Source organism: Bos taurus, chromosome 2 (genome assembly GCF_002263795.3).
Source record: "Bos taurus isolate L1 Dominette 01449 registration number 42190680 breed Hereford chromosome 2, ARS-UCD2.0, whole genome shotgun sequence".
Classification (NCBI taxonomy): Eukaryota; Metazoa; Chordata; class Mammalia; order Artiodactyla; family Bovidae; genus Bos; species Bos taurus.
In genome coordinates this window covers 135211510-135237601 of record NC_037329.1, presented here as the reverse complement: position 1 = coordinate 135237601, position 26092 = coordinate 135211510, and the positions used below count along the sequence as shown (strand labels likewise).

The following is a 26092-nucleotide window of genomic DNA, read 5'->3' as shown; positions in this document are numbered from 1 at the left end:
GGTGTTGGAAGGCGGGTGGCTTGGAGAAGCTGTCAACTCAGGCAGAACAGAGTCCACAGGGTGCCCCCTGGTGGGCAGCTCGCCACACTGCCAGGTGGGGATCTGCAGGGCTCCCTATGAAGGGCGGGGGAGGCAGGCGGGGCGAGGAAGCTTCCCCCCGCCTCACCCTTAGCCAGCTGAGTTGGGCCAATGGGGCCTGAAGCCTCCCTGAGGGTCACAGGGAGCCTCCAGGGACTGCGGTGGAGGGGGCGGCGGGGCACATTGGGAAGCACTTCTGTGCTCTTCCTTGTTCCACTGAAAAAAAAATGCAGAAGCCGAAACAGAGCAAACAACGATGCCGTTTATTTAAAATGTTTACTCCGAGAAATATATATATAAAAAAGACAGTTACAGCACTAAACCAGGCACCTCAGCCGGACCACCTCCTCCTCCTGGGCTCCCCCTCACGCCCAGGCTCCGCGACGTCTCCTTCCTGAGCCGCACCCGCTCCCTGGGCCAAGTTGTCTCCCAGTTCCCTGTTCTAAAGGGTTTTCCCAGTTAGGAAGTTCATTTTACAATTCTGAGCTCCAAGCAGTGACTGGGAGAGAACGGGGCAGCCTCATGTGGAGGGGACGTCCCTTTCCTGCTCCAGCCCCGGCAAGGGGCCAGGACCCGGGTGGGCGCACAGCCCCAGGGAGCCGCACACTGTCCAGGAGCGCGGGCGCCAGGCCCGCTTCAGGAAGAGCTCTGTCGGGGGAAACTGAGGGGCTCTACGCGGGGAGGCTTGAGTCAGAGATGGTGGTTAGAGGGTGATTTGGACCAATCAGGTTAGTTTAGCAGAAGCTCTGGAGTTGCAGAAGCTTCTCCCCTGGACTATAAACACAGACAGCAGAGACGAGCGTGAAGTCAGACTAAACCTTAGCAAAGGTGCAGGCCGGCCTCCTGCCACGAGGCCTCAGGACTGGCCAGGACAGGAGCGACCACATCCCCGTGGAGGAGGGAGCCACCGTCAGGAGCGATGGGGCGGGAGGGAAGAGAAGAGGAAAAGCAACGACTAGTCATTTTTGGCATTTTAACATCGAGACAAAAATGGTAACAAGAGCAAAGCAAAGAAAAAAAACAATAAAAAAGACCAATATTGAACTTTCCCTTCCACCCAATCTCACACTGCACCTCTCTCCCGTCTCCCCACAAGCACCACTGACCTAAACGGCTATTTTAAAGCACCCAAACCAGTCCAGACCCTCTCGAAACCAAGAACCTGGCCACAGCCGCCGCCTCTCTCGGGTCCGAGCAAGAGGAGGGTTCCGGGAAAGGCACCTCGTAACTCAGGCAGCGCCAGGGACATGCTGGTGCGCAGGGCACTTGTGGGGAGCTGGTCGCAGCCTCTGCGCTGACTCGGGGAAGGGGACTTCTTCCACGATCCCAACTATTTGGTAGCACAGCCAAGCAAATGTGACTAGAGAGTTGGGTTCATGGAGCAGGAACCCGGGCCTCGTAAACAGACTGGGCTGTTCCAGCAGGATCCAGCCAGGGGCTCGGGATAAACACAGAAACACGAAGGCGATAAAGGCCGGGACACAGAGGATGAGCCTCCTCCGCGGGGACTCCAGAACGCACTGTCCTGCTGGTCAGCTGCCGACGGCAGGCACTGGCGAGGCGACCCCGGCTCTGGAACCACGTCTGTCCACCCCCAAGTCCCCACTGGTTCCATGATCACCTGGTTTTCACTTGGACTTCTCTGACACCTAAAGTAGATATAAATGGCTAAACACAGACCCACGAGCCCCCACCGGGGGGGAAACGGCAGGTTCTATTAATGTCACAGCCAAAAGGCAACGGGCTTACAGGTGGCCGGGGGAAGAGCAGAGCGCACGCGGCCAGTCTAGAAGGAGAAGCAGGAAGGCGGCGGGGACCGCGGGAACCGGGCTGCCCCCCACGGCTGATGTGTTTTCTGAGCACGTGGAGACCTGTGCCAGGCGGCACCCGCTGGGCTCACAATGCTCACCACAATGGAAAGGGGTGTTTTTGAGAAGTGTACAGGGTGGGGGAGGGGGGGGGCCTAAAAAAAAAAGCCTAGATTGCTCAAAGTTTCTGCCTCTTTCGTAGGAATGGTAAGTCAACTATGAGCAAATATTTTAATTAAACATTGAGGAGGGGGAAAAAAAACCCACTTTGGAAAGCATACAGAAAAGGTAGTTGGCGTTGAATCACTTATAAAACGGAGCCTCAGGGAGTCTAACAGAAATGCACCTTCGGTCAACTTTTGCTTCTGAAATTCCTCGCTTGACTTCCCGTCCCAGTGCAAGTGGACATGCCAGCTGCCGCGAGAGGTGTGGAGTGGGGGCTCCGGGGCGTCAGAGGGTCCGGGGGTTGTACTCTGGCAGTTTCCTGATCTTCTCCTTCTCCGCCTCACTTTCGTCTCTTGCAATCACCAAGGAGTGTGAGTAGCCCATGGCCACCTGGGGGGACACGGGCACCGGGTGGGCAAGGGCGCGTCAGCCACGCACTGAGTTTGGGGTTGACAAGCTCAAGGCTGACCGTGGGACACTGGGAAGCTAGGCTGGCCAGGGGTCAGCACAGAGGTCAAAGCGGAAGCACCTTGGAAAGCTCAAAAAGGCCCCGACTGAGGACCCCCAGTGTCGGCGAGACCGCCTCCAACCGTCTGGGCCCCCCCAGCAGGCCTGGACACCGACGGCCAGCAGAGGCCAGCGGCTCCCTCTGCCCCTCTGAACCACAGCCCTGCCTCGTGGGAAGGACAAGCCCCTCGCGTCTCAGTGACAAGGGCTGGCGCCCGCAGGGGCCTCACCCCGCCACCTGCCCCACAGCCTCGGGGGAAGGCAAGATGCAGACAGGAGCAGGCGCCCACACTGGAGCGAACTGGCTGTGCTGGGCATGGCCGGTGGCCCTCAGGGTGAGTGCGGCTCGCCTCTGTGCCAGCCTGGTCGCCCACCAGAAAGCCCCAGAGTGGTGCACAGGGACACGGCAGGCGAGACCAGGCAGCGTGCGGAGGGCAAAGGCAGACGAGCACGGCCTGGGCCACCTTCTCTCCCTGCTCCCCAGGGCTCCCCACTCACTTGCTCTGTGAAGATGCCGTCAAGCGTCTTCACCTCCTGAGCTGCTGTGGAAGACTTTGGCTTGTGGTCCCCGTAGCCCTGGTGAGGCAAAGAGAGGGATGCTCGTGCACACCAGCCGGAAAGTGGGCACCAAGGCAGCCTGCCTGGGCCTCCCATGGACCCAGGGCCTCTGTGGCTAAGCCCCGCCGTCTCAGACCCGAGGCCAGGCCTGGGCAGCAACGGGCACCCCCAGGCGCCAGCAGGTGCCCTGTCCTAACCCCAGGACCGAGGTGCTAAACACGTGAGCTGTAGGGTTTCTGCTGCCTTCTGGGGAGAGTCCCCAGACGGCAGCACGGTGAGCCCAGGGGAAAGGCGGCCTCAGCCCCCAGGGCTCCTAGGCCGCACGTGCTGGCTGTCCCCTTCCCCACCTGTGTCCACGATCAGCAGGGACTCCAGGACATGGGACGGAGGGGCAGCCCGGGCCTGGGGATGGAGGAGCAGGGGGGGCACAGAATACGTGCTACGGTGTGAAGGCCTTCCAGCCCAGCTCCAACAAGGGCCCCCAAGGAGGGCCAGCTTCCTCCGCCACCAGCCAAGGGCCACACGGGCTCCTCAGCTCTGAGAGGCTGCCCCCAAAGTCCACCTTGTTCCCTCCAAGTCTCCAAATCGATACTCAGAGTCTATTTCTGACAGATGCTAGGGACATCTCTGAGAACGGCCCGTAAAGACTGGCCAGGTTCTCATCGCTTTCAAGGTTCCAGCATGTTCAAGGCCACCGGCCCTGGAGATGGCACAGGGGTTGAGAAGCACCCCATTGCCCCACACCCATGGCAGGGGGACAGGAAACAGGCCTCGTTTCCAGCAGGAAACACAAGAGCCAGGCTGATGATCAAACCACGAGGACAGGCAGGCGTCAGGGTGAGCCCCGGCCCAGCTGTTCTTGATGAAGACGTTGAAAGTTCGGAACTCATCACGCCCAGAAGCTCTGGGTGAGAAGACCAAGCGTGTGGGGAAGGTTAATCAGTCCAGTAACTGAGGTTAAAAGCAGGAACACAGACAAACTTATTGGGAAAAATGAGGGAACAATGTCCCCAAATGACCTCAGAGGCTGGAAACCAGGAAGACTGGATACATGGTCACCGCTGGGCCCACGGTTTAGGAGGACACGCTGATCCTGTAGCTTGAAACCCTCTTGGGGAGAGCGAAGAGCAACCAGCCTCTCTCCTATCGCGTCATCCCACAAGTACCGTTTACACAATGTGAGGGGAAATAGGACCTGGAACTTCCCAGTTTCCACTAACAATGTGGCCAAAAAGGACTTTCAAAAAAGCACCTGATCTTTGAAAGCTGAAGCGACCTCAGACCTGCATGCTACAAGGACACAGACCCACACACGCACACACCTCCTTTCTGCGCATTTTCAGGAGGCGGCTCAGGAGCCCAAGCGGGGCTCTGCCCCCCAGGCAGGGGCCAGCTTACCAGCTCCCCGAAGGTCGGCGAGGGGCCCCAGCTGATCGTGCTCTCGTCCGCAGCCACGATGATGCTGCTCTTCCTGCAAACGGGTGCAGCCGTCAGCCCGGCGTCCAGCAGCCCAGCCCTGCACCCCACCACCCAGCGGCCCCAGGCGCTTTCGTGGGCTCCCTGAAGGGCGCGAAACTATCAGCATAAACCCAGCTGGCCCCACCAAGCCTCCATCTGCGCCAGCACAGCATGGGGCCAGGGAGCGCCTCCTGAAGCCCGCTATCTGGAGCAGACCCAAACAGGAGAAGCCCTCAGCGCCTGGAAACACGGGCCCCCATCTCCCCCCCATGCCCACTCTTAGTCCTTGGGCCCTTAGGGCAGGAGGTCACTTTCAGAGCAACAAACACACTGGGAAAAGGAAGACACCCCAAACCAGGATGAAGAGCTCATTCCAGAGGGGTGGAACCTGCTGGACAGGAACCTGGGTGGGGCCACAGGTTTCAGATTATAGCCACACCGACCCAACCACCACAGAGCCACCTCCCCCAAACCTGGCAGGTGACGGACATCACCAAACTCCTCCCCGAGAAGTGCTACATAGCTCAACAAGTACCCTCAAAATAAACAGAAAACCACCGACTTAAAATCACTTTCTCAGTCCCACTGTATCACAGTAACTTAAAATGTCCTAACTAAACAGGATTTTGAACCTGCACCATGGATAGAGCACATCAACTTTGAAAAGTGAAACCCTCAGTGACTTTCTGCAGCGGCAGGAAAGGGAGTCACCTGTCCAAGGACCTCCCAACGCCCCTTGCTCTGAGCAGAGTCCCTCCCGTCCAGACTCTGGAATTCGGGGCACCTGACACCCCAGTGGAAGAGTGGAGCCCTCTAGGAACAGGGCACCTCCTGTGTGTGTCCAACATGCCCAAGGCAGGGGCAGACGTCCCGCTTACGGGAGATACGGTCACGTACCCACAAGCTAGGCTCCGGATTCTCCAGCCACAGAGGTCCTGCACGGCCTTCGGGTACATGGTGGACTCCCGGGACGTGTTGGTGGCCCCCCAGAAAAACAGACCACCTGGGAAAGAGAAACACGCCCACTGTCACCGTCATCCCAGGAGCTGAGCGCCTCCTCATCTCAGCAGCATCGATGAGAGGAGGAGAGGAAGGGGACCCGCGAGGTCCGCTGAGATGACCCACGTCATCTCAGGAGCTGAGCGCCTCCTCATCTCAGCAGCATCAGAGGAGAGGAGGAGAGGAAGGGGACCCGTGAGGTCCGCTGAGATGACCTGCGTCATCTCAGGAGCTGAGCGCCTCCTCATCTCAGCAGCATCGACGAGAGAAGGAGAGGAAGGGGACCCGCGAGGTCCGCTGAGATGACTCGCATCATCCCAGGAGCTGAGCGCCTCCTCATCTCAGCAGCATCGACGAGAGAAGGAGAGGAAGGGGACCTGCGAGGTCCGCTGAGATGACCCGCGTCATCTCAGGAGCTGAGCGCCTCCTCATCTCAGCAGCATCGACGAGAGAAGGAGAGGAAGGGGACCCGCGAGGCACGAGGGACCACAGAGAGCTTTGGCCAAAGAGCCTGGGCGGTTGACGAAATCAGGTCCCTGGTCTCAAACACGGCAGAGGCCATGGCCACTGGTCTCCCCAGTAGAGCACGCAGCCAGGCAGGGAAACCGGGACTCTGGACGCCATCCTCCCAAGGCCCAGACAAGGAATCACTGACCTACTTCACTGACGGCGAAGGAGCAGGTGTAGCCAGCGTAGATCTGGGACGCCCCACGCCCCGGGAAGTCGAACAGCTTCACCAGTCGAGGGACCATCTCGTCCTTCTGCTCGGCATGGCCCAGCCGGCCGTAGCCTCCGAAGCCCCAGGAGAAGACCCGCTTCTGGGAGTCCAGGACCAGCTGCAGGAGGGACAAAGCACAGCGCTGGGATGGGACGCACAGGGGGCTGCTGCTCTGCGAGTCTGCGGCCGTGGCCGAGGGCCCAGGGCAGACACAGCGAGGCGACCCCTGCCTGCCTCGGACAGGGGAGGGGCCCGCCAGCAGCAGGGGGCACAGCCAGGACGCCTACTGCTTCCTCGGCCGTTCCTAAGACATGGCTATTTAAGGTGTGAGCCTTCCCCTTCCCCATTTCAGTGATGTTCCTAAGACACGGCTATTCAAGGTGTGAGCCTTCCCCTTCCCCATTTCAGTGATGTTCCTAAGACACGGCTATTCAAGGTGTAAGCCTCCCCCCTTCCCATTTCAGTGATGTCCCTAAGACACGGCTATTCAAGGTGTAAGCCTTCCCCTTCCCCATTTCAGTGATGTCCCTAAGACACGGCTATTCAAGGTGTAAGCCTTCCCCTTCCCCATTTCAGTGATGTCCCTAAGACACGGCTATTCAAGGTGTAAGCCTTCCCCTTCCCCATTTCAGTGATGTCCCTAAGACATGGCTATTCAAGGTGTAAGGCTTCCCCCTCCCCATTTCAGTGATGTCCCTAAGACACGGCTATTCAAGGTGTAAGCCTCCCCCCTTCCCATTTCAGTGATGTCCCTAAGACACGGCTATTCAAGGTGTGAGCCTTCCCCTTCCCCATTTCAGTGATGTCCCTAAGACACGGCTATTCAAGGTGTAAGCCTTCCCCTTTCCCCATTTCAGTGATGTCTCTAAGAGCAGGCCGCCGCACTCCACTTCCTCTTTCAGCCCTGACTCAACTGCAGACAGAGCCCCCGAGGAAGAGCCCTGCCCACCTTGCATCCTTCTTCAGGCGGGTTCACATCACACAGCTGATGTCCACCTGGCCAAGGCGCAGTGCGCGTGGTGACAAGTCACAATTTAACCCATCTTCACGTACACCCCAACGTTCACCATAGCATTCCTTACAACAGGCAAGACGCGGAAGCTGGATGGACAACACGGAAGCTGAATGGACAACACGGAAGCTGGATGGACAACACGGAAGACGAATGGACAACACAGAAGCTGAATGGACTACACGGAAGATGAATGGGTAAACGAGGTGTTTGCGTGGCAGCCTGGACGGGAGGGGAGTTTAGGGGAGAATGCCCCTGAGATGAACAGAACACTGTTAACCGGCTACACTCCAGTGTAAGATTAAATAAGTTAAAAAAATTTTAAAATTAAAACACCAATTCCTCTTCTGGAAAAAAAGATACAAACGCTACGGACTACGACTCAGCATCAAAGCAGGACTGTCGTCTGCAGTGGCCGGAGGGGCCTGGAGGCCATCACAGGAAGTGAGACCAAGTCAGGAAGGGAAAGCCACAGGGCATCAGTGGTCCAGAACACAACGAAAAGCAGCTCATTTATGAAACAGAAGCAGGCTGACAGACCAAGAGAGCAAACTCACGGCGACCACAGGGGAAGTGGGGGGCAGGGGAGTAAATTCCCAGTCTGGGTTAGCAGACACACACCAAGGAGACAGCCAGAAAGGTCCTGCTGCAGCACAGGGAACTACATCCGGTGTCCTGTAGCAAACCCTCATGGGGAGGAATACGGAAAAGAACACGGAACGCGTACGACCCCTCTGCTGGAAAGCATGAACAAGCACAACGCGATCACCCAGCCACACTGCAATTAAAAATCCATCTTCCTCTCTCCCGTCTCCTTGACGTCTGGCGTTTGGATCGTGTAAATGTAGAGCCCATAAACATGATTTGAGGTGAGGCGTAAGTACGATCTGCTTCTTCTGACACGCTGTGCGAGAAGCAGCACTGGACGTGAAGGGACTGAGACCGCCCAGTCCTGAGGTCACGCAGCCAGCTGCCCACATACAGAGACTGACCCGTTCCTCAACGCTCAGCAGGACAAGGAAGACGAGCCCCAAGTCCGACGCTCAGCCATTTGCAGGCAACTGAGATAAAAAGATGCACACACACACGTTTCATCGCCTTGATCCGAATTGACCTGTAAGTAAACACCCTCAGTGCCTGAACCCATTCAACACCCTGAGATACCATCAACCTGGAAAGACAGAAGACAAAAGATAGAAACAGAAAACCCTTCTGTTTGAAGGGTTTGACCCCAAGCTACAGTCAGTCCACTCAGCCCCGTCTGTGGACGCCATGCAGAAGCTGGCAGGTGAAAATGATGCCCCCAGACATCCGAGGGTGTGCGCCCTCCAGGCGGCCAGGGGCTGTTATTTGCTTTGCAAAGCCCAGGGTCTCCACTGAGGTGAGAAGCACTGAAGCCTTACCGTGTGGTTAGCGCCGCAGGCCACATCCCGCACCACCACATTCGGGACGGGCAAGATCTGGCCGTCTTTTGTCTTCTCGATGAAGATGGCCACACGCCGGGGCACTAGCTCACAGTCATACTCTATCCGCTGCGCCCGGGCAATGAACTTGCCGTCCGAGTTGTGTCCTGCAGTGACCACAGAGGTAGCTATCAGTCAGCAGGGACCAGAGTGCAGGGCACCTGTCCAGTCTAGCCGGGCCTCACGGGGACTTTGGTCAGCCAAGGTAGCATCCTCCTATCTGAGGCATGTCCAGGGCATGGAATTGATATTGTGGGTTGAAAGCAGTTACTTTAAAAAATGAACAGAAATCAGAATAAGAAACACCCAAGGGCACGGTCCCTAACAGGGAGATTTGTGAAAACCCCTGTCTGCGTGGCTAAGGCTGGGCTGGGGCCAGACACGCGGGAGGCTCTCATACCCACAGGCTGGTCTGCTCCATGCCCACGCTGGGGCCTCCGGGGGCCTCCACGGGCCAGAAAGGCCAACCCGTCCCCAGCGACCCCACATACTAGAGTGGCTGTCAGAACCAGGCACGCTGTCGTCTCTGCTGCGCTGACCCAGGAAGTCTGTCGCGGGGGCGCGTGCACAGCGCGCAACTCAAGCTCTAACTCCCCGAGACCACCGTGGGTTCAGACAACGGGCCTGAGGGCTTGTTCTCCAGCAAGCTGGGCAGTTAGGACTAACGGGCTCCAGACACACACGAGGCCAGTCCCGCAGGGCCCCTCCGGCGAGGGTACCAAGCCCGGGCGTCTAGGCATCCGCGCCGCAGCGGGGGCGGGCGCCCGGGACTCGCTGACGTTTCAGCGGCAGCCGCCATCGCCGTCGCCAAGGGCGCCTCGCGTCCCCGAGGGAGCAGCTGCCCGCCGGCCGCCCGAAGAGCGGGCTGCCCAGCGGAGCCAGGCGGCGGTCCCGGAGGCAGGCCGGAGGCTCACTTCCGGCGCCTCGCCGGCCAGCACCGGCACCCACGGCCACGGAGAAGGTTTCTCCGGCAGGCTCTGGCAACTCCCTGGCAACCAAGAGGCGTGTGCACGGGGCTGTTCCTGCTCTCTCACTTCTGACTAAGGTATATTTAGTTTCACAAAGGCGCTGTTCCGAGTCTATTTATGCCGCCTCGCATCCGCGCGCCCGGGGACGCGGAGCCCGGCAGCCCCGGCCGGCCGGGCGCGGAGCCTGCGCGCGGGCCGCGCGGCCAGCAGGGGGCGCCCGCGCCGCCCGCGCGCGCGGGGCTGGGAGGCGCCGGGGAGCGAGCACGGAGGCCCGCCACTCACTGCCGGCTCCTTCTGCGTTTGACTTTTCTACTCGGTGAAATGCGAGTCAGCTTCATCCCTTCTGTTTAGGGGTGAAAATCCGGAAGGGAATCCTACTTTGAAATGACTTTGGCTCTTCCGTATACCTGAAACAGTGGCCCAGGCCAGGGCGCTCCAAACAACCTTACTCTTGTATAAGTTCCTCACTTTTGATAAAGGCAAATCTTTAAACATGAAAATGAATGAACAGAGGTTTGATTAAAAATTGATAAGGAAAAGAAAAGCAAAACTTGAAATCCTTTTATACAAAAATGAATTCCCAAATGAGAAAAAAATCCTTGGACAGACTCACGCCCTGACTTTCATTAAGGCAAGTCCCCGTCAGACTCCGCAGCCCCTGAGTTACGACAGCTGCTCCACAAACGGGACATCCACGTAATGGATCAAGGCCATTATCTGCGATCAATTACCCACATCTCTACCATGTGTGTGCAGCCCCGCGCTGACTGCTGGTTCTAAACATACAGTTATATTACAGAGCTTTTTAAAAATGTACTTGCATACCCAGCTGACCATATTCAGGGCACCCAAAGGAATAGAGGTTTCCTTTGCAGTCCATTATCATACTGAATTCAGCCCCACAGGCCATCTTGGTAATTGGCTGGCCGTTGTACATTATCTGAAAAGAAAAGACAGCAGACTTGCAGACATATTTTTTTTTTAAAGACTGATAAAGTCTCCACAGGTTGGTGTGAAACAATTACTAGGCTACTAAGGATTTCTAATGGACTCCACAATGCCACAACGCTGAAGGCAAGGCTTTGCACATATGTAAAAAAACACACGCAGTACAGAATCCGTTCGCAGATGGGCAAACCATGCCGCTGGGCCTCTCTAACCCTCAAAATGTCTAACATCGTGCCTCACACCTTCTAGTGCCCAGTGAACGCTGAATTCAACTGACTGGGGGTGTGGGCAAGAGGGTACAAGAAAACAGAAGCTATAATCACATTTAGTCCACAGATTTCCCTCCACTCACCACCTCGGATGTTAGGCGACTAAAAGAAAAGCTTTCATAAGCATTACTACTAACCAGTAAAATGAACTGGTTTACACTCTTTTTTACTACCGTAAAAGCTGCTTGCTAATTAGCCTTAATTGAAAGTGTGAATAGGAAATGTAACGGTTTGAAATTAGGAAGTAGAAGACAGCAAAGGCCCTGACTAATTTAACATGGGGTTTGGACACAAATCTGACAAAGCGCTTAAGACTCTCTATTGCAAACTAATCAGCCTGGGGAAGCCAGACTGGAGGAACCAGGGGGCGAGGAGTGTCAGCACTGCAGGAAATCGTGGGGAAAGGCGATGAGACTGGGAGGGGGCGCTGAGCCTCGGGCTCTGACCCTGCCCGGCTCACTCTGAAACCATCTCATCCCACTGCAGAGCAAATGGCTGACAAAACATTTCAAAAATCCTCCGAACGACAGGTCTGTTTGTCCAAGGTCTCTTTTTAAGACTAAGACGTCAAAGTCCCTCCCCTCAAAGATACTAACAAGCCTCCTGCTGCCTTATGGCAGAAGTTCAATATTTAGGTATAAATCCCAGCCCCCAGCTGACTCCAGAGTTTTTCAGGAACAAGAGATGGCCTAACCTATTTGTGTGCTGAGCACCTGGCAAGTCACTTGTTATGAGGTCAAAACTCAAAAGTATTTTCAGACAAAGACAAATCACATCCATGGAATAATTCTCACTGCAAAGCAGAACAGGCTTCAAACAGGCCCCTGGAACAAATTATTTCCAGTCAGAATAAAAAACTGTTTCTAGGGCGTTCTTCAACTGTGGCTGTCTATTAAACCCGATCCACTCAAAAGCATCGAGACCTTGCTTTTAGAAAGGAGCCAGCAACTCAAACAAGGGGGAGAGATGCCTGATCTTCCCCTCGAAAACCCACGCCCGAAACAAAGAGAAGCAAAGGCCCTGAAGGCGGGGCGCGGGCAGCACCTGCGCGGGGCTGGGGACGGCGTCGGTCTGGTTGCCGAGGCCCAGCTGCCCCATCTTGTTCTCTCCAAAGGCAAACACGGAGCCCGTTTCTGGAAGGAGAGAACGACATCGTTAGCAAAGGGAAAACAATGCTGAGGACCCTGAACAAGACTGAGAATCAAAGACTCTAAAATCAGAAAAACAGCTCCTTTGCCAGGAAGAACGCAAGTGAGACAATTTCCCACAAGGGGGTGGGATAGACACCTCAGAGCAGAACCACTGCCCGGCACAGACCCTCCCATAGCTTTGGCCACTGACACCCGTGGGTGTGGCTCATGATGCCTTGAGAAGCTGCCCACCAGGCTCCCTGGGCATCCTTATGACCGTGACAGTGAGTCAAAGGGGCAGCGCCACCCCCAACCCAGCTGGACTATTTGGCCTCTGACCCCATTTGGAGGGAAGTGGCCCTTCCTTACCTGTCAAGGCCAAGGTGTGGTTCCTCCCACACGCCGCAGACACGATCACCTCGTGGCTGAGCCCCTCAACGAGTCTGGGGGCTTCAACTCTCTTGGTATCGCCATGGCCCAGCTGCCCCTTCTCATTTCGCCCTGTGGGTCAGGAGCAGGACAGATACAGTGGGGAGGAGGAGACAGGGCAGCCAGAGCAGCTGCAGGGCGAGTCGGGGTCTCCCAAAAGGCGCCCTCCAAACCTACAGCTGAGAGCCGGGTGACAGCAAGCCCAGCTCTGCAGGCGATGCCAGCCTTTCAAGGCTGCCGGGTGAGGTTGGGTTGGGTGACCAGGTAAGATGTGCAGAGCTGTCCCTAGAGTCACCTCTGCGGGCAGCCGCCAGCCACCACCTCACCTGCTCTGACCCTCTTTTCTGGGGCAGGGCTAGGACCCATCCTGGCATTTTCGTCAGCTCTGTCCTCCAGGGAAATGATATAAAGCAGGTTCAGCCAGGACGTCACACACGAGCAGACAAGCTCATGGAAACTCACAGCTCTCGCTTCTCCCCGTTCCTGCCAGACGCCAATCCCTTCTTCCGCTCCACTCCAAGGTATTTTAAGACAGTAACACCTGCCTCACAGGAGTCTGACTCCCGCAGTGCTCCGGGCATCTACCATAGACCCCGCACTTCTCTCCTCTCCAACCCCACCTCCTGCTGGTCAGCCTTCACAGGACCCTGAGCCATGTGAACCCCAGCAAGGGCCCAAGGTCAGAACACAGAGCTCTGAACACAGGCTCTCCTGGACACGGGTCCACCTCCGCCTCTGGCTGGCTGTGCTGGCATGGACTCGGGGCAGGAAGGCTCCAGGAGGCTGGGCCCTGCCCGGCCCCCTGCACTGCACAGCCCCCGCCCCCTGCACTGCACAGCCCCCAGGGCTTCCCAGGTGGCACAGTGGTGAAGAATCCGCCTGCTAATTCAGGAGACGCAGGATCGATCCCTGGGTTGAGAAGATTCCCTGGAGGAGGGCATAGCAACCCACTCCAGTATTCTTGCCTTTAAAATCCCATGGACAGAAGAACCTGGCGGGCTACAGTCCCTGGGGTCATAAAGTCTCCCATGACTGAGCACAACACCCACATCCAGCCCCTAACAGAGCCTTTCAGCTCCAAGGGAACAGGGAGGGCTGGGTGGACCAGAAGGCTGGCCTGCCCTTCACCTTCCCTAAGTTTTCAACTCAGGTCACAGTAGTTCCAAATCTAAACAGCTTGGTGGGCCTCTCCCAGGTCTCTCTAAGAACCACACTTGTAAATAAACATTTTGGGAGATTTTATGGGGCCAGAAAGCCAGGCAATTTGGAAACCGTGGGAGGTTTCCATATCCTTTCCCAACAATGAACTCTGACCTTGCAGTCATGAAAGAGGGCGAGGAAAGCCACAAAGGCGAGCCCCAACTGGCCTGGACGGGGCTCAAGAAGGGGTGACTGGCTGCCACTACGAGAGGAAAACCATCCTCGGGCTCTGATCACAGGCTCCAGGAGGGCAGAGGGACACCAGGTCAAGTGGAAACTGCCCAAGTTCACTGAAAGGCGGGAACACGCCGGGGCGCAATTCCTCTACAAACACGAGGGGCCCGGGTGGCCGGCACGTGCAGACCTCGTGAGTTCCGGGGCCCTGCACCAATGCTCCCGGGCGCTGGACTGGGCCCGGGACCTTCCCAGGCCTCGGGACACCCCCTGTAGCTTGTCCCCCCGGCCCTGCCCCGCCCCACAGTGACAAGCGTGCTCACGGGACACGGCTGGGCTCTGGGGCCAGGTCAGATGCACAGCTTTTACAGTCCTTCTCTGCCCACAGGGTCAAGAGAGGGCACATTTTCAGAAACACCACGAGTGAAATTCAGCAGAAAGATGAGAAATAAAGACACCTGACGTTGGGGACCCCGACACTTAAGGCTGCACCCAGAGCTGGGGACAGTGAGCAGGAGGAGGGCGCTGGGGGAGAGACCTCGGTGCCCCCCGGGAGGAGGGCGCTGGGGGAGAGACCTCGGTGCCCCCCTGGAGGAGGGCGCTGGGGGAGAGACCTCGGTACCCCCTGGAGAGAATGGCAATCGTGCAGTGCCACTGTGTCACCAAGAAACTACAAAGTTTAAATTTGGGCCAGACACGCTGCTTAGCTTTTTTCCAACAGAATCACAAAATTAGCAGAGTGCAGGGAAGACAACAGATGTTAATGTATTTGGACTTTGGTACAGCCGCTCATGAAATTGCAAAAAATGGTTCAAACAGCCCAAAATAAAAATGCAGTCATATGGACTCAAAGCTAGCCAAAGGGCCAGAAACAAAGGGTGAGGATCAATGCCAACACCCCCCGCGGAAAGAAGAGTCCCAGAGCCAGCAGAGGGCGTGGAGGAGACAGAGCCTCAGCCAGAGCCTGCACGAAGGATCTACAAGAGGGATCCGGCACTTGGCACGGAAGCCCCCTGCAGGGGACCCTGAAATGAGGGAGGTGAAGACCCAGGGACAGCTCCCCCCGCACCCAGGCCAGGGAGGCCAGTAGCAGTGATAGCAGATGACTTCAAGAGAGTTAACTCAACTCTCTGGGCAAACGGAATAAGAAACTGCGGAACAGCCCAGCAGAGACTCGGGCTGTGTCACCGCGTGGCGGATGTAAAAGCTGGTGGCATTTAAAGTGGCAGGAACAGAGGTCTACGTCATACTGTGCTGGGTGCTGGGGGGGACCGCAAGCCTAAAATAAAACAGGATTCAGTTCTAGGCCCCTCGATCTCAGAAAGCTGCAGGTTCAGGCAGAACGTTCGGGAGAGGGCTGCTTAAAGAAGAGGATTCCGAGAAAGCGGGGGCAGGAGGGCAGAGACCAGTGGCCTGCTCTGGGGGCAGGCTGGCTGGGCGTCGGGAAGAGGACACACAGGAGCAGGGGCAGCTGAGGGTCTTCACCCAGGGGACGGAGGACGCGAGCCCCCCGGCGACCCCCTCCGTGAGTTACCGCGACCCCAGGTACTTACCCCAGCTCCACAGCTTCCCTTCCGTGGTGATGAGGAGGCTGTGCGCGGCGCACGACCCCGAAACCACCGTCCGCACCCGGACCCCCGACAGGCACCCATACCTGTGGGGCCCCCACAGGTTCTGACCCAGGTTGCGGTAAGCAGCTGCGGGGAGCAAAGGACCGCGCGTCAAACACCCCCAGAGCTCAACTGATGGGAGAGCCGCCCTTGGGTCACCACCCCCTCCCCCTCCAATACCCCCTCGGGGGCTCCAGGGCGGCGTCTCTGGCCCTGCCTCGCCCGGGACGCTGCTGCCGACCTCCTCCCGCAGCCCGGGGCTTGCAGACCCGCGTCTCCCTCCCGTCCCGGGAGGCCCCGAAGGCCCCGCCCACCCCGCAGCCTGCGCTGGGAGGCCCTCCCTGCCCACAGGCCCCTTCCAGCTCGGCCCTTCCGCGCCAGCGCGGACTGAGCCTCCTTCACCTCCCTGCTTCCTGCCCTGAGCGCGCCCCACGTGCTGCTCCAGGCACAAGGCCCCCTTCACAGCCCCACTTCGCCTTCCTAGTGGACAGGGTGTGGCCAACTTCTGGCCTAATTCTCTCAACTGGAGGCGCTCAGACAGAAAAGCGAGCTCGTTTCTAGGCCTGTGGTGACTTTCATGAAATACTGCTGCTGCTGCTGCATCGCTTCAGTCGTGTCCGACTCTGTGCGACCCCATGGACGGCAGCCCACCCGGCTCCCCCGTCCCTGGGATTCTCCAGGCAAGAACACTGGAGTGGGTTGCCATTTCCTTCTCCAATGCATGAAAGTTAAAAGTGACAGTGAAGTCGCTCAGTCGTATCCGACTCTTAGCGACCCCATGGACGGCAGCCCACCAGGCTCCGCCGTCCCTGGGATTCTCCAGGCAAGAACACTCGAGTGGGTTGCCATCTTCTTCTAGCTGCTGCCAAACCAACCGTGTCAGACTGACCTGGAGGCAGGAACTGACTGAAAGGTCGACTTGGCCGTCGTGCACCTGGCTCCAGGGGGAGTCTGTTCGCGGGCCCAGTCAGTCCCCGCGCCGAGCGCCCCGCCAGCAGAGGGCGCCAGGCCAGCCTCTCATGCACTCACACGGGGCCTCGGGCGCGGGGCAACCCACCCGGTACTCGTGCCTGGGGAATCCGTGGACAGAGGGGCAGGGGCAGGCTGCAGTCCGTGGAGCTGCAGGGAGTTGGACATGACTGCAACCAGCTTTCACTTCCACAGCATGTGGCGTGTGTGTGCTCAGTCTGACTGTGACCCTGCGGGCTACAGCCCGCCAGGCTCCTATCCATGGGATTTTCCAGAAAAGAAACACTGCAGTGGGTTGCCGTTTCCTTCTCCAGGGGAGTCACACGGGTAGGGTCCCACAACAGTGGGAAGTTCTCCAGCACGACTCAGGACCCCCTGGGCTTCTCCACCTGCAAACACTGCTCTACTACTAGAAGGTGAGAGGAGACCCAGCAACTTCCTGGGAAAAGCACATTGGAAACAGCAGCCTTCACGCCTGTGCTGAGGGCGGCTCATCACGGTGGCGTGAGTGCTGGGCACCATGTCTGTGGACAACACACAGGGCCGGGGCACCACGGCCGACCCAATGGCCCTAAACGGACCTTCACGGTTGGTGGAAGGTCTGATTTGCCAGAGCGTCTTCTCTGGCTGAGCTCCACAAATGTAGAGGCCAAGATGTCATCAGTTCGTGAGAGGCAGGAGTTCTCAGGGCCTCCCAATGAAAGGCAATGCAGCGGTCCAGGCTGGAGCTCACTAATGCCCGGGCCCGGGCCGAGTCGGGGAGCACGCCATCCCTGTGCCATTTTGAAAAGGGAGGAAGCAGCTGCCTGTCTGAGGCCCAGCGATGCGTACCCGAGGGCAGATGGGCTCTGGACGGGAGGCCGCTTTGCTGGGGGGAGGCTGGGGCAGGCGGTGAGACCCTCCTTCCCTTGAGGTTTGGCACAGGTGGGAAACCTATTTCCCCCTCCCTTCCCTTCATGTCCACTGGAAAGTTCATGGCAGCCGAAAGACACGCAAACACTTAAAAATTTTCTTTGTTTCATTCAGAGGGAGAAACATTTGGGAAGCAAAGGTAGGCCTGGGAGAAGACAAAAAGGCACTCTTAGAGCGAGGCCGAGCAGGGCGCTATTCCCAAACCAGACGCTGCCCTGCTCTGCCAAGGGCTCCCCTCTGGAATCTACTTCCTACTCAGGGCCCCAAGCGTCTCTAGTCGCAAACACAGGCCTCTCATTTACAGAGCAGCTTCGAGAAAATGCAGCACCTGCACAGGAGCTGGCAGGGGGACTGATGCTGTCACGCCCCGGGAGAGGCGCCAGGTGCCACCAGCCACCAGGCAGCTCGGGCCCAGACAGCTGGGTCCTGAAGGCTGGGCGCTGGCCCCAACAGGGAAGTGGCTCAAACCCATTTCTAACTCAGCTGGACCCTGAGTCACCAAAGCCCCCGCCTGCTGTTTTCATGGACTAAGATGATCTCCAATGCCTGCCCTGAGGCCCCAGGGAGTGTCAGCGTGCAAATATTTGTTCACTGGGCAATGCTGGAAAGTACTTTGGGAATCTTTCCAAGTGAAATCAAGAAGCCATAAGACATGGCAAAGCGCCAGCCTCACTCCTCTTGGACGGGCTGGTATTCATCCCAAGGAAAGACACCACCTTTCAAAAACCATTTGGGGACCAAGATACTTCTTGGGACCTTTCCACTGCCAACTCCAGATTGTTCCTTATTCTGTCAAACCCGTTTCTGCAACCATTTGGCAGTCTGCAAAGAAACATGAGCTCTTCTGAAATGTCTATCAAGTCTGACATTTGACATGCGACCCATGTTGAGGACACTTTGACATTCCACAGCACCAGCCTCTCCGTTTTAATGAAGCCAAGTGACATGGAAAGAAAAACGGGAAAAAAGTATCAATGCTTATCTGAGGCTAATATTTATATTTTTATCTCAACAGAATTATCAAAACCAGAGTTGTGCCCAAGTGAGAGTCCTGCTGAAGACCTGGGTTCAAACCCAGTCCCATCACAGAGTGGCTGTGTGGCCTGGGCCAATCATGTGGCCTCTCTGAGCGCCTCTGTAAACAGCACCTACCTGGCGGCGGCCATCAGAACCACACTGGACACACGCACGCGGGGAGCACTCGGTCAGTGACAGTGCCTTCCAGTTCCAGACACGGTTCATACCTTGTTGTTTAGGCACACCAGAACCACGCTGGACACACGCACACGGGGAGAACTCGGGCGGAACCACACTGGACACGCACGCGGGGAGCACTCGGGCAGAACCACGCTGGACACACGCACACGGGGAGCACTCGGGCGGAACCACACTGGACACGCACGCGGGGAGCACTCGGGCGGCACCACACTGGACACACGCACATGGGGAGCACTCGGGCGGAACCACACTGGACACGCACGCGGGGAGCACTCGGGCGGTGATGCACGCGGGGAGCACTCGGGCGGTGACGCACGCGGGGAGCACCCGGGAGGTGACAGTGCCTTCCAGTTCCAGACACGGTTCATACCTTGTTGTTTAGGCACACCAGAACCACGCTGGACACACGCACACGGGGAGAACTCGGGCGGAACCACACTGGACACGCACGCGGGGAGCACTCGGGCGGAACCACGCTGGACACACGCACACGGGGAGCACTCGGGCGGAACCACACTGGACACACGCACACGGGGAGCACTCGGGCGGAACCACACTGGACACGCACGCGGGGAGCACTCGGGCGGTGACGCACGCGGGGAGCACTCGGGCGGTGATGCACGCGGGGAGCACTCGGGCGGTGAGCGCCTCCAGCTCTAGACACGGTTCTCACCTTGTTGTTTAGGCACACCAGAACCACGCTGGACACACGCTCGCGGGGAGCACTCAGGCGGAACCACGCTGGACACACGCACACGGGGAGCACTCGGGCAGAACCACGCTGGACACGCACGCGGGGAGCACTCGGGCAGAACCACGCTGGACACGCACGCGGGGAGCACCCGGGAGGTGACGCACGCGGGGAGCACTCGGGTGGTGAGCGCCTCCAGCTCTAGACACGGTTCTCACCTTGTTGTTTAGGCACACCAGAACCACGCTGGACACACGCTCGCAGGGAGCACTCAGGCGGAACCACGCTGGACACACGCACACGGGGAGCACTCGGGCGGAACCACGCTGGACATGCACGCGGGGAGCACTCGGGCAGAACCACACTGGACACGCACGCGGGGAGCACCCGGGCGGTGACGCACGCGGGGAGCACCGGGGTGGTGAGCGCCTCCGGCTCTAGACGCGGTTCTCACCTTGTTGTTTAGGCACTTCTTTTCGACCAATCAAGTCCCAGTTGGTCGCCCCAAAAATCAGAAGCTGCCCTTTGCACTTAGACCCTTCAAGTTTCTAGAGAGAGAGAGAGGGGGGGGAAATTAGCTTGCAGTGCTGCTTCTAACTTCCCACACCTGTCCAACGACAGCAGCAACCAAGATAACAGTAATAATGCAACATGAATGCTTGCCCCCAGAGGGCTGCACAGCAGACAGAGGGGCCTGGCACAGCCATCGCTTTCCCAGTGGAAACTGGTGAGCGTCCAGCAACTCACCAGTCGAGCCCAGGCTCGGCGTTATCCTTTGATTTCTCTTTAAGATCTCTTTGGCTAAATACTGCAAAAGCAGCCAAATGACATTCGCCCTCTCGGCTCTGCAGATTGCCACACAGGTGTCTGCAAGAGGCCTGCCACGGTACGCAGGGAGCGCGTTAAAGCCACTGTCCTCGGGGCCAAGGCGGCACCTTCCCAACATGAGCGCGGCGAGCCACACGTGCACCTGTACCCTGGGGCCCGGCGCCTCCCCACCCTCCCTGGGCGCTCCTGGCCACAGCAGTGCCCTGGGTCCAGGGCTCCACAGCAGGGAGGAAGGGCGGGCGGGCTGGGCGGGCCTGTCCTCGCTCCTGGCCCAGAGCCAGGGGCTGTGGGCCAGCACACCTCTGTCCTGAGGGCCAGGCGCCCACCGTCGGGGGAGCACGTGCCGCTTCAAGAGGCTACTGTCCAGTCCCGCCTTGGATTCACTCTGAGATCGGCCCGGTACACTCATTAAGGCCAACCGTTTGTCAGAATCACTTCTGAGTCTCCACTCGGCTCCACGCAGGCCAGGGGAGCAGTTACTTCCTGTTCTGCTCTCATCCTCCACGCCATCATCGTCCCAGGGCGTTAAAGGCAAAGAAGGGGTTTTCCTTCACTTTAGAGAAGTTCTTGGAAGGCTTTGAGAAGAAACAAACCAAACAGCTGCAACTCCAGTCATCTAACCCTATGCGCTGACCGCCCTGGCAAGGCGTCCTGGCAGCCCAGCGTGTGTGTGGTGGGGGCGGGGGGCCGGATTCCACTTCTTGGGGAACTCTGTGACCTAACCTGACGTCACAGGCACCCCCCGCCCCAATCCCATCGTGCTCGCTGGCCTGGCCACGTGCAGGGGCTGGAGGCAGGCAGTCCATCTGCCGTCTGCGTGCAAAGGGCCACGAAGCAGCCAGGGCTGCAGAGCGACTCTGCCACATTTCAATTATTCAGAGAATGACCTTAGCTGGGGTAGTCCACCCCACAGCAGCCAGACTCCGATTACTTGAACGGGAGCCGAGTTTCCCCCAGTTATCTCTCCTTCTTTGTTTAACCGGCAGCCCTGGCTGGAACATTGCAGGTCTACTGCAGGAGACCAACAGCATCAGGAGACCATCAAGCCCCCGTGGATGCAGCAGCCCCGGGTCTCTGCCTTCATTACCAACTTGCTCTCCACTGTTTCTCAGGTCCGCGTGGAGGGGCAGCAGAGACTCGGGATGAACCTAAGCACCATGGAATGAGCTATCAGGCCAGAACAGTGGACAGAAGAGACCGGAATTGCCCATGACCCCCTAGGCGGGCAGAGACCGGTAAACCGCTCCATACCACGGTCCGCTCGACACACTAACAGGCCACGGCGCTGGCAGCCGCTGTAGGACCTGCAGTCCTCCAGAACTAGCGCCATCACCCTGGGCAGAAGTGTCTCCCGTGCCCTGGAGGTGCCAGCAGCTGCATGAGTGGCCACTGAGCCAGCTGAGCATTTACACAAACCCCCAAGCCTTCGGGGGAACACAAGGTGCTCTGTGAGAATCCTTGGTGAACTGGTCAGCTGTGTCTCCTCCAGGGTCAGTGGTCCTGGAAGGAGGGTGAGCGGTACCCGTCTGGGTTTTTAATGCCATGGGCCTCATGGCCCATGAATACAACATTCATGGTTAGGGTTAATACAACATTCACACGAAATGTTGTATTATCTACCTAACTCTCTGCTGTAGGCTGCCTATCCTTATTTCTTTATTATTCCATTCTTCCCTTCACATGACATGAAATAAAAGATTCAAGTAAGGACTGGAACTCCTCTAACATCCCTTAAAGATCACAGCCCAGGTTCCTCTTTGCCACAGAGCTGAACCTGCACACTAGTGGGGGACCCCAGACGTGGAAGGGCTCCATGCAGGGCACCCCAAGGACGGCTGCCAGGGCTGTGAGCCCCAGAGGGTCCCGGGCCGCCCAGGTGTAACCGGCCTTCACCGTGGGGCCGAAACTGGTTTGTAGCTGCCATCAGCAGCCATGCTGCCAGTGCCTATAGATCACATGGTAGAAAAGCTGGGCGAACAGTCTCCCACCAGGATGGGTGAAATTTTGTGGGCCGCGGAAGAACGCCACGGCAGACACACGTACTGAACTTCTTCAGTCAACAGAGTGGGGTTTCTGGTCCAACACGACGTTTACTGCCCTTGTGCAAGAAGCGTGTTTACAAGACTGAGAGTCAGCCGTGAACATACATCCATTTAGAAAGCTGCCGCTCCCGGCAGAGGGAAGACCATTCAGAGACAGGCCAGCAGCAGCTCCCTAGTGGGCTATCAACTGAAACAGGCTCCAAGCTCAGTTTTCAGCTGCATCTATCTGGTCCTTTCAGATGAGGCAGAGTTGTCTCAGGGTCCACAAAACCTGAGCAACCCAACGCTGGACGAACTACAAAGACCTGGACAGCTGGCGACACTCAGCTGTCTTCCAGGAGTCACCCAAGGCTGCTCACTTTACCTACAGGGTTGTGAAGTTCACAGGGAATTCAGGCTGCACCGACACTGGAGGATCGGAGAATGCTCATCTGATACAACCACATAGAAACCTGAGGTCCTCGGAGAGAGCATTTTCCGAGACTGAAATGCTAAGAATGTTTTATACACACAGCTTCTCCTCAAGGTGACTCCGTCCCTCAACCATATTAGTATTTGGGGTTTATCTTTCACAAACCCAACATCTGCAGCTTTGTTAACTGAAGGCAGCATGGCTTCAGACAACTCCTGGCAGCTGCCCTCACGCAAACCTCTTTCCAAAAGTCCTGGAAGGCAGCGAGGCTTGTGAAAATCTCAGTAAAAAGCCTCTTTCTGAAACGAGCTGAGGACGGTCGCTGGCCTGCAGAAGCAGACAGGATTCCCAGGGCTGCCTCCTGGGTGCTTGCCCTGGAGTCCAGGAACACACCCAAGAGAGGGGCAGTGCCCACGAATGGCAAGGCACTGGGAATGCAATGGGGGCAGCCTGGCCCTGGCCTCGACCTTGGACCAACTGATGCTAAAAGGAACTTAAAGGCTGAGCTATGAAACACTGAGGAGTATCCCTCATCGGACCCTCAGTCTCTTGCGAGCCCTGAGCCGAGGACGGGGTGCTGGCCAGCTCACTGCACATGCTCTCCCCATGACTGCCTCCTGGGGTCAGTCTCAGCAGCAGGGTAAGAATCCCCTACTTCGGGATAACTAAACTCACTGCTCTGAAACTGCTTCCACTGGAAGCACTGGCCTTTCGCTTCCGCTCCCTCCGGGCTGGAGGGAAAAATGTCCAGAGTCCCGCACAGAGGGTCATGCTTGTCCCTGCGCTCCTTTTCTCAACACATTGGCCTGGGCTGGTCCCCAAGCCGAGGTGACACATTTCATCACCCTCCTCCACCATCCAACACACTGACCCTTCTGACGAGATGGCACTTACAGAGCGTCTCTTCACAATCTGCAGAGGTGTTAAGGATGACATCAGGAGAAAAAAACCCTGAGCCCAGTGGAAATCTAGCTCCATGTGATCTTGGGTCAGGCCCTCAGACTCTGTGCCCCAATTTCCTCACCTATAAAGTGGACCTAGAAGGGCACGGTTGTTAACCATTTAAATACTGCCTGAGCTTCCCTGGGGAAAATCACGCTGGTTGGGACTGAGAAAAGGATTCCTCCAGACCGTGACTCTATAGTGCAAGTTCGCACTATTTGGAGTTATCTGAGCATCTGCTGAAAGCTTTGGCCCTCTCCCTAAACACATGTCCCCCTGACACCAGATTAAGATCTATGGCTCTGCAAGGTTTTGCAGGCACATGGACTGGTCACAACCTTAACTAAGATTGGAAGATCCAACTCTAACGAGCAAATTAAAGCCCATTCAGGCCACGGGAGGTGGAGGAGAACCCTGTGTAGAGCCCACACGGAGCGCCCGGGCCCTCTGACCATGACCACAAGCGACGAACAAAGCTCAGACACCTCTGGGGGGGGCGGGGGGGGACCTCTTCCCGACCTCGGGGAGGGGGAGGGCTCTCCAGAGCATGCGCCCTCGCGCCGGGCCCCGGAGCCCGCCACCCCCGCCCGCGCGAGACCGCGCGGAGCCGCACGGGGCATGCGCCGAGGCCGTCAGGCCCCGCCCCCCCGGAGCGCCGGAGCCGAGGCGGCGGGAACCTCAAAGCCCCGGCGAGGATCGCCGCGCCCCGGGAGCGCAGACGGGACCCCTCCCGCAGCACCCGGGCTGCCCGGCGGCCGCGGGGGCCCGGGGACGGCCGAGGGCGCGCGCCTCCGCGCCCCGCGCGCGCCTCCGGCCGGAGACAACTTGCAGAAGTCCCCTTCCCGGCGCGCGGGGGAGGCGGAGGGCGTCCGCGGGCGCGGCGCCGGGGGCGGGGCCCTGACCCCCGCGGGCGGGCTCCGGCCGCCCCTCCCCCGCCGGCCCGGGGCGCGCGCCCCAACGGCCAACGGCCGCGCGGTCGGGTAGGCCCCGGCCCGCGCCCTTTTGTTGCGCGGCGGCGGCGGCGGCGATGATTCAGCCCGCGGCCTGCGCCGGCCCCGCCGCCCCCGGCCGGGACGCGCGGTGACGCGCCGCGGCCCCCGCCCGCCGCCCCCCCGGCTCGGCCCCGCACTCACGACGCGCTCCTTGGTGTGCTCGGGCTCGGTGATGACCGCGGCCGCGCCGCCAGCCTTGGTCGCCGCGGGCCGCGCCGCGCGCTTTCCCCCGCCGGGGGCCCCGTCGAGCTCCAGGCCGTCCTCGTCGCCGCTGCTGCCCCCGCCGCTGCTGCTGCTGCAGCGCTCCGGCCGCTCGCGCTTCCTGCCGGCCGGGCCGCCGCGCTTCCTGGGCCCCGCACGGGCCGTGCCGTTGCCCGAGCTCGGCTCCTCCCAGGCCGCCGCCGCCTTCTTCCTGGGCATGGTCGCGCTGGAGGAGACACGGGGCAGCGGCGCACAATGGACGGGTTATAAAGCGCGCGGGGGGAGGGGAGCCAGCCGAGCCCGCGGCCTCCACTTCCTCCCCTGCCCGCCCCGAAGTGGCGGCCACGGGGCGGGCGGAGAGGGGGCGAGCCCGGAGGAAATCGCGCCGCCTCCGGGGAATCCCGCACGGGAGCCCAGGTCTCCGACTGCAATCCGCTCAAGCAAAGAACAAATAAATGGGAAGCCCCCAAGGCCCATCCTCAAGTTAGCTTTGCCCACATCGCATCCTAATTGCAGCCCGGTGCCCAAAAAAGTAATGGGAGAGAAAAAGGGAGTCTCTGGTCCACCAGGTTTTCATTACAGAAGGCTTCGGGGCACTTCAGAGGTCCCCTTTCGGCACCTGGGGGATGAAGGAGCTTACCCCTCTCTGGCGGCCCCACCTGCTGCTTTTGTCTCCGCGACCCCCTCCCCAAGCCCACTCAAATGCGCTTCTCTTCACCGCCCGCCTGAATCCCCAATTCTGCTCCAGCCAGGGGGTTCCGACCTCCGGCCCTAAGGAGCCGAACCCCTCGGGGTGGGGGGGCTGTCCCCCGCGGAGAAGTGAGGAGCGGCGCGAATAAAGCCGGCCCCCAGCCCCAAACACCTGCTCGCAGACACGAAAAATAATAACTTTAATGGTGTTCTCCTGTCTCCCAGCCCCTCCCCGAGCGTGCGGCTCGGCCGGTCCCCCGATCCCAGCTGCCGAGTGGCCGGCTCCGCCGCTACCTTCCCCAGCGTCCCCGCGCCTCAGCCCTGTCTGCCCTTTTTTTTTTTTTTTTTATTGATTTTGAACAATGGGATCTCTGTCTGTCTCCGATTAAACCACGTGGATCCGCCTTCCTTCCCCTTTTTATTCATTCAATTCCCCCATCCCCCTTCCCCATTTTTTTTTACCATTTCTCCTCTTTAAAAAAAAAAAAGAGGAAAAAAAAAAAAAACCCAACAAACTTTCCCAGACCCCACAAACTGATCGCTGTCGATTTCATTTTCAGCCCCTACCTGCTCAGAGTAATGAGAAACCGGACAGAAAAAGGAAGAGGCGAGGCTAAAAGACGAACCGAAGGGCTTTTTTTTCTCCCCGGCCCAGACGAGGGCTCCAGCCCACTCACCAGATACACTTAAAATGTAAATAC

The 26092-nt window shown here is 58.5% G+C and overlaps 1 protein-coding gene and 1 non-coding gene across 2 annotated transcripts; both read right to left on the bottom strand.

Annotated features, from left to right (window-relative positions):
• Positions 1-319: 319 nt before the first annotated feature.
• On the bottom strand, positions 320-26092 carry RCC2 (regulator of chromosome condensation 2). The gene is made up of 13 exons (NM_001101911.3): positions 25959-26092; positions 24642-24927; positions 19739-19832; positions 15438-15581; positions 12451-12582; positions 11996-12084; positions 10560-10674; positions 8707-8873; positions 6229-6409; positions 5472-5577; positions 4515-4587; positions 3057-3134; positions 320-2441 (listed from the first exon to the last, which is right to left on the bottom strand). Exons 2-13 carry the CDS (start codon positions 24918-24920, stop codon positions 2337-2339), a joined length of 1563 nt encoding a protein of 520 aa, NP_001095381.2. The 5' UTR covers positions 24921-24927; positions 25959-26092; the 3' UTR covers positions 320-2336.
• Positions 1396-1459, bottom strand: MIR2358 (microRNA mir-2358). Its single transcript, NR_030952.1, has one exon. It is a non-coding gene; the product is annotated as a microRNA mir-2358 (primary transcript).

What these genes read in the sequence shown, in the direction of transcription:
- RCC2 (NM_001101911.3), bottom strand. Translation starts at nt 24,920, where the DNA reads ATGCCCAGGAAGAAGGCGGCGGCGGCCTGGGAGGAGCCGAGCTCGGGC. An exon ending in CCACACCTTGGCCTTGACAG is followed by an intron (nt 12,085 to 12,450) that starts GTAAGGAAGGGC and finishes CTCTCCTTCCAG; the next exon opens with AAACGGGCTCCGTGTTTGCC. An exon ending in CTTCGCCGTCAGTGAAGTAG is followed by an intron (nt 5,578 to 6,228) that starts GTCAGTGATTCC and finishes TCTCTTTCCCAG; the next exon opens with GTGGTCTGTTTTTCTGGGGG.